Source organism: Gigantopelta aegis, chromosome 4 (assembly GCF_016097555.1).
Source record: "Gigantopelta aegis isolate Gae_Host chromosome 4, Gae_host_genome, whole genome shotgun sequence".
NCBI classification, from domain to species: domain Eukaryota; kingdom Metazoa; phylum Mollusca; class Gastropoda; order Neomphalida; family Peltospiridae; genus Gigantopelta; species Gigantopelta aegis.
In genome coordinates, this window is record NC_054702.1 from 69,420,105 (window position 1) to 69,434,092 (window position 13,988).

Here is a 13,988-nt window from a genome sequence, read left to right on the forward strand (position 1 = left end):
TCATGAACATTTTCAGTTAATAGCCCTCATGTCTGAGCACTACCTCGTGATGCTGTTATACATGTGGCACTATACCACTTGCACAGTTGTTATCGGTTATAACTACATACATGTAGATCGATCATGAACATTTTCAGTTAACAGCCCTCATGTCTGAGCACTACCTCGTGATGCTGTTATACATGTGGCACTATACCACTTGCACAGTTGTTATCGGTTATAACTACATACATGTAGATCGATCATGAACATTTTCAGTTAACAGCCCTCATGTCTGAGCACTACCTCGTGTTGCTGTTATACATGTGGCACTATACCACTTGCACAGTTGTTATCGGTTATAACTACATACATGTAGATCGATCATGAACATTTTCAGTTAACAGCCCTCATGTCTGAGCACTACCTCGTGATGCTGTTATACATGTGGCACTATACCACTTGCACAGTTGTTATCGGTTATAACTACATACATGTAGATCGATCATGAACATTTTCAGTTAACAGCCCTCATGTCTGAGCACTACCTCGTGATGCTGTTATACATGTGGCACTATACCACTTGAACAGTTGTTATCGGTTATAACTACATACATGTAGATCGACCATGAACATTTTCAGTTAACAGCCCTCATGTCTGAGCACTACCTCGTGATGCTGTTATACATGTGGCACTATACCACTTGAACAGTTGTTATCGGTTATAACTACATACATGTAGATCGACCATGAACATTTTCAGTTAACAGCCCTCATGTCTGAGCACTACCTCGTGATGCTGTTATACATGTGGCACTATACCACTTGCACAGTTGTTATCGGTTATAACTACATACATGTAGATCGACCATGAACATTTTCAGTTAACAGCCCTCATGTCTGAGCACTACCTCGTGATGCTGTTATACATGTGGCACTATACCACTTGAACAGTTGTTATCGGTTATAACTACATACATGTAGATCGATCATGAACATTTTCAGTTAACAGCCCTCATGTCTGAGCACTACCTCGTGATGCTGTTATACATGTGGCACTATACCACTTGCACAGTTGTTATCGGTTATAACTACATACATGTAGATCGACCATGAACATTTTCAGTTAACAGCCCTCATGTCTGAGCACTACCTCGTGATGCTGTTATACATGTGGCACTATACCACTTGAACAGTTGTTATCGGTTATAACTACATACATGTAGATCGACCATGAACATTTTCAGTTAACAGCCCTCATGTCTGAGCACTACCTCGTGATGCTGTTATACATGTGGCACTATACCACTTGAACAGTTGTTATCGGTTATAACTACATACATGTAGATCGACCATGAACATTTTCAGTTAACAGCCCTCATGTCTGAGCACTACCTCGTGATGCTGTTATACATGTGGCACTATACCACTTGCACAGTTGTTATCGGTTATAACTACATACATGTAGATCGACCATGAACATTTTCAGTTAACAGCCCTCATGTCTGAGCACTACCTCGTGATGCTGTTATACATGTGGCACTATACCACTTGCACAGTTGTTATCGGTTATAACTACATACATGTAGATCGATCATGAACATTTTCAGTTAACAGCCCTCATGTCTGAGCACTACCTCGTGATGCTGTTATACATGTGGCACTATACCACTTGCACAGTTGTTATCGGTTATAACTACATACATGTAGATCGATCATGAACATTTTCAGTTAACAGCCCTCATGTCTGAGCACTACCTCGTGATGCTGTTATACATGTGGCACTATACCACTTGCACAGTTGTTATCGGTTATAACTACATACATGTAGATCGATCATGAACATTTTCAGTTAACAGCCCTCATGTCTGAGCACTACCTCGTGATGCTGTTATACATGTGGCACTATACCACTTGCACAGTTGTTATCGGTTATAACTACATACATGTAGATCGATCATGAACATTTTCAGTTAACAGCCCTCATGTCTGAGCACTACCTCGTGATGCTGTTATACATGTGGCACTATACCACTTGCACAGTTGTTATCGGTTATAACTACATACATGTAGATCGATCATGAACATTTTCAGTTAACAGCCGTCATGTCTGAGCACTACTTCGTGATGCTGTTATACATGTGGCACTATACCACTTGCACAGTTGTTATCGGTTATAACTACATACATGTAGATCGATCATGAACATTTTCAGTTAACAGCCCTCATGTCTGAGCACTACCTCGTGATGCTGTTATACATGTGGCACTATACCACTTGCACAGTTGTTATCGGTTATAACTACATACATGTAGATCGATCATGAACATTTTCAGTTAACAGCCCTCATGTCTGAGCACTACCTCGTGATGCTGTTATACATGTGGCACTATACCACTTGCACAGTTGTTATCGGTTATAACTACATACATGTAGATCGATCATGAACATTTTCAGTTAACAGCCCTCATGTCTGAGCACTACCTCGTGATGCTGTTATACATGTGGCACTATACCACTTGCACAGTTGTTATCGGTTATAACTACATACATGTAGATCGACCATGAACATTTTCAGTTAACAGCCCTCATGTCTGAGCACTACCTCGTGATGCTGTTATACATGTGGCACTATACCACTTGCACAGTTGTTATCGGTTATAACTACATATAACAAGTAACTTCAAACCAATGGGTTATTTAAATACTACAGCCTACATGTAATCATCACAGAAAAGTTTCAAAAAGCACATCAGAATTAAATTTTACCGATATTAAATTTGATCTCCTTCACTACATTTCTATGATCAACGGACTATTGGAAAGACTGGATTTAATTTCCATTTCAGTATAATTACAAACTTTCCGAATTTATACGATTTACTGCATTCTGATTGGCTGACGTCACTAAAAAAAACAAGTGTTATCCTTCCATAAACCTCATAAAAATACGTCATCACGGAAGACCAAGATCGAAATAACCGCACAACACCAACAGTCACTACACGTAAACAAAAGTTAATATCAAGGTCACTTTGCGATAGAAAAACACAAGACAAATCTGCACATGAAATTGTTTCATTTTTTAAAAAGAAGTTATAATAAAGATATATACACTGTTTTTGTTGATTCAATACTTATTTTTATTTTTAGCAGACAATTTCCAATAGTATGTATACATGTATTCCTACGCTTATTTACAGAACATGGTTGACAGTAAGAACGAAAGAAATAAGTTTTGAGTGTTTTAAGGTACACTTCTTGTACTGTTTGTAATTATAAGAATTGTTTCTCATTTTTTAGGAATTTATCGATGTATAAAGTCACAAATGTAGTATAAAATCACTTCACTACGCTACGCGATTTTATACCATTTGTGACTTTATACATCGATAAATTCCTAAAAAATGAGAAACAATTCTTATATAAAACTACAAACAGTCATGTTTACAATTTGGTTAATCTTTACATTTTGTAAAAACATTTTTATTTTAATGACACTTGTTTTAATTTATATCTTTTCAGGTCTTCCACAATTCTTAAAAAAATCTCTGTACCCAAAAGACACATGGATACATTTGGTGGCATAGAGTATAACCTGACCAACACCAAGGGTGTTATACTCCATACAGACAGATACCAGGTTTAAAACAGTTTTATCTTTTATAAACTGTGTATGGTGTTTTTAGTTTAAAAACTTGTTTTATCTTTCATGAAGTGTATATTGTGTTTTTTGTTTGTCCATGCGAACACATGTTATTTGATGGTTAAATGTTCACAACAAGAGTTTTTAAATGTTAATACAAATAGAGTATTTGACTGTTTATATTTATGAGTATTTAACTGTTTGTGTTTTCAAAGTATTCAACTTCAAACTATAACCATACCTGCCTCCATATTATATTGTGGGGGGGGGGGTTGTTTTTTTTTGTGGGGGTGGGGGTTTACAGTTTATCTTGGTATAAAAGGAAAAGTGCTATGGAAGTAACAAAAATGTTTTATTTATATGTGCAATATGTAAAACATATATTTAGTATATAACTAAAACAGTAATATAATGAAGAATGTCATCTGCTTGTGGAGTTTAAAGTTATGCACAGACAGGAAAGCACACACCACTGCCTTTGACCAGCTGTGGTGCACTGGTTGGAACATAAAAAAAAACCCAGTCAGATGAATGGATCCACAAAGGTGGTTCGATCCTGCAACACAAGCACCTAAAGCGAGCACTCAACCTACTGAGCTAAATTCCCATGGGACCAAGTAAAAAGTCCACTTTTAAGAGATATCAGATTTAGAGTGGTTACGGTATGTTCTGTACAGATATTTAAAAAGGGACCGTAAAAAACCCACATCCAGTTTTGAAGGAATTCCAGTTTACAGGGAGTCGGGTTTTGAGGGTTCCACTGTAATTGTATTTGTTAGCATGCACTATTTTGTTCCATTGAAATATTTTCTGGTTGGACTAAATACAGTATGCTCTATGTTTCATGTGTTCTGGTTAGGTAACAGACTAAGAGTGCACTGTATTAAATATCTTATGATCATGCTGTACACCTCATGTGGTTAGACTGTAGACTCACACAGACACAGTGTTCACTCTGTGATTTTTTTGTGTTGAGTTGAACAGTACTGCTGTGTTCTCTCTCTGCTCTAAAACACTTGAATGTAATCCCGACAAGAGCCTGTCTTGATATGACAATGCCAGCCTTATGGACGTCACACCTGATTACCTGTACATACCTGTATACAGGTGATCAGGTGTTGCATTTCCTTCGATCTGTTGTTACACCCTGATTGTCCTGTCAACCACCATTATCGCAAACATCAACATACACACACAGACACAGAGACTAAAACCTGGCCATTGCCATAACTTACACGATGGATTTTGGATAGTCAGATATGGAATTTAAAAATATTTTGATAATGATTTTAAAAAATTAAATCTGTGGTACTCCTGCATACATATGATAGAGTGTTGCAAGTAGTGTGCTGAAAATGCCACTGTTTACTCAGTTTGTGTTACGAGGGACTAAGCTGCATACTCCGAGGGACACTCACATGCAGGTATGATAGGTATATTCCCAGGTATGATAGATATATTCCCAGGTATGATTGATATATTCACAGGTATGATTGGTATATTCACAGGTATGATTGGTATATTCACAGGTATGATTGGTCTATTCACAGGTATGATTGATATATTCACAGGTATGATTTTTCTATTCACAGGTATGATTGGTATATTCACAGGTATGATTGGTATATTCACGGGTATGATATTCCCATGTATGATAGGTATATTCACAGGTATGATTGGTCTATTCACAGGTATGTTTGGTATATTCACAGGTATGATTGATATATTCACATGTATGACTGGTGTATTCACAGGTATGATTGGTCTATTCACAGGTATGATTGGTCTATTCACAGGTATGATTGGTATATTCACAGGTATGATTGGTCTATTCACAGGTATGATTGATATATTCACAGGTATGATAGGTATATTCACAGGTATGATTGATATATTCACAGATATGATAGGTATATTCACAGGTATGATTGATATATTCACAGGTATGATAGGTGTATTCACAGGTATGATTGTATAGTGACAGGTATGATTGCTATATTCACAGGTATGATAGGTACATGTATATTCACAGGTGTGATAGGTATATTCACAGGTGTAATAGGTATATTCACAGATATGATAGGTATATTCACATGTATGACTGGTGTATTCACAGGTATGATTGGTATATTCACAGGTGTGATTGATATATTCACAGGTATGATTGGTATATTCACAGGTATGATAGGTGTATTCAGATATATGATAGGTATATTCACAGGTATGATTGGTATATTCACAGGTATGATAGGTATATTCACAGGTATGATAGGTATATTCACAGGTATGATTGGTATATTCACAGGTATGATTGGTATATTCACAGGTATGATAGGTGTATTCAGATATATGATAGGTATATTCACAGGTATGATAGGTGTATTCACAGGTATGATTGGTGTAGTCACAGGTATGATTGGTATATTCACAGGTATGATTGATATATTCACAGGTATGATAGTTATATTCACAGATATGATTGATATATTCACAGGTATGATTGGTATATTCACAGGCATGATTGATATATTCACAGGTATGATTGGTATATTCACAGGTATGATAGGTGTATTCAGATATATGATAGGTATATTCACAGGTATGATAGATGTATTCACAGGTATGATTGGTGTAGTCACAGGTATGATTGGTATATTCACAGGTATGATTGATATATTCACAGGTATGATAGTTATATTCACAGATATTATTGATATATTCACAGGTATGATTGGTCTGTTCTCAGGTATGATTGGTATATTCACAGGTATGATTGGTATATTCCCATGTATGATAGGTGTATTCCCATGTATGATAGGTCTATTCACAGATATGATTGGTGTAGTCACAGGTATGATTGGTATATTCACAGGTATGATTGATATATTCACAGGTATGATAGTTATATTCACAGATATGATTGATATATTCACAGGTATGATTGGTATATTCACAGGCATGATTGATATATTCACAGGTATGATTGGTATATTCACAGGTATGATAGGTGTATTCACAGGTATGATAGGTGTATTCACAGGTATGATAGGTGTATTCAGATATATGATAGGTATATTCACAGGTATGATAGGTGTATTCACAGGTATGATTGGTATATTCACAGGTATGATTGATATATTCACAGGTATGATAGTTATATTCACAGATATTATTGATATATTCACAGGTATGATTGGTCTGTTCTCAGGTATGATTGGTATATTCACAGGTATGATTGGTATATTCCCATGTATGATAGGTGTATTCCCATGTATGATAGGTCTATTCACAGGTATGATTGGTCTATTCACAGGTATGATTGATATATTCACAGGTATGATAGGTATATTCACAGGTATGATTAATATATTCACAGGTATGATAGGTATATTCACAGGTATGATTGATATATTCACAGGTATAATTGGTCTATTCACAGGTATGATTGGTCTATTCACAGGTATGATTGATATATTCACCGGTATGATTGGTCTATTCACAGGTATGATTGGTATATTCACAGGTATGATAGGTCTATTCACAGGTATGATAGGTATATTCACAGGTATGATAGGTATATTCACAGGTATGATTGGTATATTCACAGGTATGATTGCTATATTTACAGGTATGATAGGTATATTCACAGGTATGATTGGTATATTCACAGGTATGATTGATATATTCCCATGTATGATTGGTCTATTCACAGGTATGATTGGTCTATTCTCAGGTATGATTGGTCTATTCACAGGTATGATTGATATATTCACAGGTATGATTGGTCTATTCACAGGTATGATTGGTCTATTCACAGGTATGATAGGTATATTCACAGGTGTGATAGGTATATTCACAGGTATGATTGGTATATTCACAGGTATGATAGGTATATTCACAGGTATGATTGGTATATTCACAGGTGTGATAGGTATATTCACAGGTATGATTGGTCTATTCACAGGTGTGATAGGTATATTCACAGGTATGATTGGTATATTCACAGGTATGATTGATATATTCACAGGTATGATTGATATATTCACAGGTATGATTGGTATATTCTCACAGGTATGATTGGTATATTCACAGGTTTAATTGTATAGTGACAGGTATGATTGGTATATTCACAGGTATGATTGGTATAGTGACAGCTTTGATTGGTATATTCACAGGTATGATTGGTATATTCACAGGTATTCATGGCTGGTCATTAGATAACAAACACCTGCATTGATAGCTATAATGTATAACATCAGATTGTGTATTGATATTGGTATAATAATGACAATGATGATGCTACTAAATACTACAACTATCACTACAAAATTAACTACTACTTCTACTACTATACTCTGCTATACTACTACGTTTATAACTATATACAATAGTAGTAGTAATATTAGAGTAGAGTATAATAGTAGAAGTACTACTACTACTACTACTACTGTATATAGTTATAGAAGTCGTTGTTGAAGTAGTAGTAATTGTAGTAGTAGTAGTAGAGTATAATAGTAGAATATGCAGTATTATCTCCCCATCTTATAATAATATTTCATAATGCATGCATAATTAGTTAAATAAGCTCATGTAATTTCACCTAGACTAGTGACTGCATCCAAATGATACCAAAGAATGGCACATCATAGTAAAACAAATATAATGTGTATGATATTGGACTCAAGTACTCGAGGGTCAAACTAGACTCAGACCCGAGTACCCGCCACTTACACTTGTAACACATATTTGTTTTCTTTCAGTGGGACACTGTAAGGCCATTTGATGGGTGAGTAACCATACATATTTCTGTTTAATATTGATGGTGTAGATGAGACTATTTTTCTGTTGAATATTCATGGTGTAGATGAGACTTTATTTGTGTTTAATATTGATGGTGTAAATGAGACTATTTTTGTATTAATATTGATGGTGTAAATGAGACTATTTTTCTGTTAATATTAATGGTGTAAATGAGACTATTTTACTGTTTATTGATGGTGTAAATGAGACTATTTTTGTATTAATATTGATGGTGTAAAGCAGACTATTTTTCTGTTAATATTGATGGTGTAAATGAGACTATTTTTCTGTTTAATAATAAAGGTGTAAATGAGACTATTTTACTGTTTATTGGTGGTGTAAATGAGACTATTTTTGTATTAATATTGATGGTGTAAAGCAGACTATTTTACTGTTAATATTGATGGTGTAAAGCAGACTATTTTTCTGTTAATATTGATGGTGTAAAGCAGACTATTTTTCTGTTAATATTGATGGTGTAAAGCAGACTATTTTTCTATTAATATTGATGGTGTAAAGCAGACTATTTTACTGTTAATATTGATGGTGTAAAGCAGACTATTTTTCTGTTAATATTGATGGTATAAAGCAGACTATTTTCTGTTAATATTGATGGTGTAAACGAGACTATTTTTCTATTAATATTGATGGTGTAAAGCAGACTATTTTTTTTATTAATATTAATGAGGTAAATGAGACTTACTTTTCTGTTTAATATTGATGGTATAAATGAGATTCTTAATTACTTCTTTTTCTTGCTTAGCATGAGTCAGCGAGACCGCTTACTGGCCGAACTAAATTACATGGAAAAATTACGAGGCTCGAGAAGAAGACATGAAGTGGTCCCCCACCGAGCTCAGCTCAACCTGGTTATGGGCGGCAAGAAAATTGAAATGGAAGAAAGGTAGGACCAAAATGACCAATTCCTGCATATAAACGTGTTAAATGGTGATTTGTAAAATTATGTTAGTCAGTTGTCTGTTAATCTTATTGTGTTTGGTATTCTTTTTTATATAGAATTTGAAATAAAATGGAATAATGGAAATATTTGTGTATTACTCTCCACATAAAGGTATAACATGCTTATATTTTGCATAAATTAGGCTTTTTGTCCCTTCCTTCCATCTATGTCCCAACATACATGTACAAGTATATCTAGCCTACTGTTCATCAATGCAGACATTTTAGGCATCAGTATTTTATGAACACATTGCTAGTTTTAATACTGAACTTCACTTGTAGACTATTCTGTTGTTTTGCTCTCTTGGTGTATAGCTAAATGTAAAATCATAAATTAATTTCGTTTTCTGCCAAAGTCTGCTTTTAAAACAATTTGCAGTATTCTGAAGAAGGAAGGTTGAATGTGTAGCTGCAGAAATACAAAACAATTCTTCTAGTTACAATTTTGTAGAACTATCATCCAACACCAAGTTTAATGACACTCAATTTACATTTATAATGATCTTTTGCAGTTCTAGTTTGCCATCCATTTCTTCAAAACAAGGAATATGTAAAGTTGAGGTTATACTTTCGGTATGGAGGTGAGGCACCAAATAATGTTTACCTTCTGGTTACTAGACATCCCCTCTCTGTTATTGTGTATAGGGTTATTATCATTATTAATTCTGTATGAGTGAATGTGACTTGTTTTGTTACTGTTTAGGTTTGATATTCAGCGTGAGGTGAACAAGCTGAAGGCTCTAGTCTTACCGCGACATGCCAGAGACTTGTATCTGGGGCGAGGAATCCATCTACCTCTGTAAGAACTCACATACAATAAACAATAAACAATAAACTAAACTTGCTATTTATAACTACATATAATAACGTGTCAAAACTCATACATGTATTTTATTACATGAAAATAAATTTGTTTGTTGTATTTTGACTGACCTTGTAAATTCAATTTATTTTGTTCACACATTCTTTTAGTTTTTTTCTTTTCAATATACTATTGTTAAGAAGTATAATAAATAAAATACGTTGCTCATTACAAAACTAATAGATTGGGATTTAGCATAGAATTGTTTTTACTGAATAGCATTACTAATTATTTTTATTATTTAGACTTACTGTTAGCAAAATGGGAACAACACACTTAATAATTAAAATTTAAGAAAATAAAATATGTTGAATATATTTTACATATCTTTGCGTGATTACAAATCTGACTTGTACCATAATATTCAACAATTCTGTTTATTTTTATTTGAAGAAACCATGCTTCTATCAAGCCAAGAGGTTCATTGTCAGTCTTAGACAGTGACAGTGATGACTATGGTAAGCAGATGCATAGAGGGTTTGTTACAAGTATTTTTAAATAAGTGAAATATTAATTAAAGTGGTATTAATCTGTATTTGTCTAGCCTTTTGTAAGACAAATAAAACATTAATGGCCCAAATTGATATTTCTTATAATGACAATAATGACAAATGTTATTTATTATGTTTTTTTATAAGCATATATATATATATATATTTTTTTTTTAATGGGAATGGTGAACAAATACTTGCTTATATTAATGCCTTTCCATATTTATCACATAACTTTCAATTTTGTTTGAAGGTAGATTTTACAAATATTCATTTAACTGATGCAGTTAAATAACATATTTGTGGGTGAAAGTTTGTTTGGGGTTTTTTGTTTGTTTTTTGGGGGGTGCTAGTGGTGGTGGTAGTGGTCTTATTCAATTTTGTGCTATTTATTAGAGAAAAAATCCTCCCATACTCCATTGACATAATGTTTTGTAATTGTTTTAATTTATTAATGTGTTTATAATTATTATAATGTCAGACACAAATAACCTCAGGTATTTAATGTTTTTCTTGAAACAGAAACAATGTCTGCTCCTCACATGTACCGCTCTCAGCTTTTGGATTTGCATTCAATGAAACGACAATCTTCACAACACCCTTACTCTACTGGATCCTCCCTGAACCCCAGGAGGGTTGTACCAGGCATTAATGAGAGATACGACACAGGTAAACACAGATCTACCTTTAAAGGAACATTTATCTGTCCATTAGTGTGTGTAGTTCTAGTTGCTTTGATATGATATGATATATAGCAAGCTTGAGATTTGGTTTTATGGGGAGGTATATACTGATGTCTTGCTTGCAATAAGTGTCACCAAAAATGACACCCATGTTTACAATGTGTGACATACAAATAATGAACTTGGCTGTAATAGACATGTTTTTTTTCCCATCATTTAATTTTTTATCTTGGCTGTAATAGACTCGTTCTTTTCTCTTTTCATTTAGTCTTGGCTGTAATAGACACGTTTTTCTCTCTATTCATTTTTTGTCTTGGCTGTAATAGACTCGTTCTTCTCTCTTTTCATTTAGTCTTGGCTGTAATAGACACGTTTTTCTCTCTATTCATTTTTTGTCTTGGCTGTAATAGACTCGTTCTTCTCTCTTTTCATTTAGTGTTGGCTGTAATAGACACGTTTTTTCTCTTTTCATTTAGTCTCAAAGTGGCTGTAATAGACATGTTTTTTTATCTCTTTTCATTAGACTTGGCTGTAATAGACATGTTTTTTCTCTTTTCATTTAGTCTTGGCTGTAATAGACATGTTTTTTCTCTCTTTTCATTTAGTCTTGGCTGTAATAGACATGTTTTTTTCTTTTCATTTAGACTTGTCTGTAATAGACATGTTTTTCTCTTTTCATTTAGTCTTCGCTGTAACAGAAATGTTTTTTTTCTCCTTTCATTTAGTCTTGGCTGTAATAGACATGTTTTTCTCTGTTTTCATTTAGTCTTGGCTGTAAAAGACATGTTTTTCTCTTTTCATTTAGTCTTGGCTGTAATAGACATGTTTTTCTCTTTTCATTTATTCTTGGCTGTAATAGACCTGTTTTTCTCTTTTCATTTAGTCTTGGCTGTAATAGACATGTTTTTCTCTTTTCATTTAGACTTAGCTGTAATAGACTGTTTTTTCTCTCTTCATTTAGTCTCAAAGTGGCTGTAATAGACATGTTGTTTTTCTCTCTTTTCATTTAGACTTGTCTGTAATAGACATGTTTTTCTCTTTTCATTTAGTCTTCGCTGTAATAGAAATGTTTTTTTTCTCCTTTCATTTAGTCTTGGCTGTAAAAGACATGTTTTTCTCTTTTCATTTAGTCTTGGCTGTAATAGACATGTTTTTCTCTTTTCATTTATTCTTGGCTGTAGACCTGTTTTTCTCTTTTCATTTAGTCTTGGCTGTAATAGACATGCTTTTCTCTTTTCATTTAGACTTGGCTGTAATAGACTGTGTTTTTTCTCTCTTCATTTAGTCTCAAAGTGGCTGTAATAGACATGGGTTTTTTCTCTCTTTTCATTTAGACTTGGCTGTAATAGACATGTTTTTTCTCTCTTTTCATTTTATCTTGGCTGTAATAGACATGTTGTTTTTTCTATCTTTTCATTTTGTGTTGGCTGTAATAGATATGGTTGTGGAAAAAAAAAGAAAAAAGTTTTATATCTTTCTTACTAAATATGTGACTTAAAATTCATGATGTTTGATATCAACGTAATGGGTAAATGAAACGGGTATTTTTGCTTAGTTCTGGCTCCAGTGGAGATTATTTGAAAAGGAGATATTTTAACAACCTGTACACACAGTTTTGATCAAAACAATGGACTTGACATCTATAGTCCGTGCTTTTTATGCTGACCACTGCTTAGGTAGAATACACTTAATATTCATCAGAAATGAAAGTTGTCCATATTTTCATGTTATTTAATTCAAACTGTTCCTGTTCATGATCTTTGGTAAAGGATGGGATTTATCTCAAATGGTAGATGACCTCAGTTGGTTGAGTCATAGGATCAAATGTTGTATGTCAACCTATTGGGGTTTTCCCACCCCAGTTAGTGATCCATGGAAAAATGTAGCAGGTTTCATCCAAAGACTGTGTGTTATAACTACCACATGTTTGACATCCAGTAACTGATAATTAATGTCAGACGTCCAATAGCTGGTGATTAATTAATCAATATGCTCTAATGGTCTAGTTAAACAAATAAGACTTTGACCTTTGGCAAAAAGATTGCAGGAACTGGATTTATTGTCCCAATGTAATTTTCTCCTTTGGTTCATCAAAGACCTAATATCATCATTAGATAAGTCATGAGTGGATGCCATAAGCTAATGGTTTTGTCATTTGAATTGTCAGGCCAGTCTTAGAAGATTGGGTGTGGGTAATGTTTGACATGCTTCCATCAGAGAACTATTCAACAATGCCTGGAATCAACACAACCTCACACTTTGCTAGAGACTTTTGTCTAAAACAGGGAATTAGAAGAGTGTTCTTCCAACCTAATGGTCTTGCATGCACAGTTCTATCCATCTGATTCATTCTGCATTTTGTGAACACTTGTCAGTGATTCATGAATTCATGATATCATGGATTTGTCAGACTGTTCCTTTCTTGTTGTTTGTGTATCCAAACGAATGATGAACTAAAGGTAGAACTAATATGAAATACTCCATATATCCTTAACATAGATAATGATTCAAGGTTCATAGTCATGGAGATCCTGGAAAATCATGAAATATTTTAGTTGAATCATGGA

The 13,988-nt window shown here is 34.0% G+C and overlaps 1 protein-coding gene across 3 annotated transcripts in view; it reads left to right on the top strand.

Annotated features, from left to right (window-relative positions):
• Positions 1-13,988, top strand: part of LOC121372220 — a 48,604-nt gene that overhangs the window by 21,415 nt on the left and 13,201 nt on the right. For 2 of the 3 annotated variants that reach the window (XM_041498506.1, XM_041498507.1), the window contains exons 3-8: positions 3,505-3,622; positions 8,386-8,411; positions 9,189-9,329; positions 10,089-10,184; positions 10,641-10,705; positions 11,261-11,407. In XM_041498506.1, the coding sequence (XP_041354440.1) occupies positions 3,505-3,622; positions 8,386-8,411; positions 9,189-9,329; positions 10,089-10,184; positions 10,641-10,705; positions 11,261-11,407 (593 nt within the window). Of the gene's footprint in view, positions 1-3,504; positions 3,623-4,818; positions 5,050-8,385; positions 8,412-9,188; positions 9,330-10,088; positions 10,185-10,640; positions 10,706-11,260; positions 11,408-13,988 lie in introns of those variants that run through there. The other variant, XM_041498508.1, reaches the window with a different exon arrangement.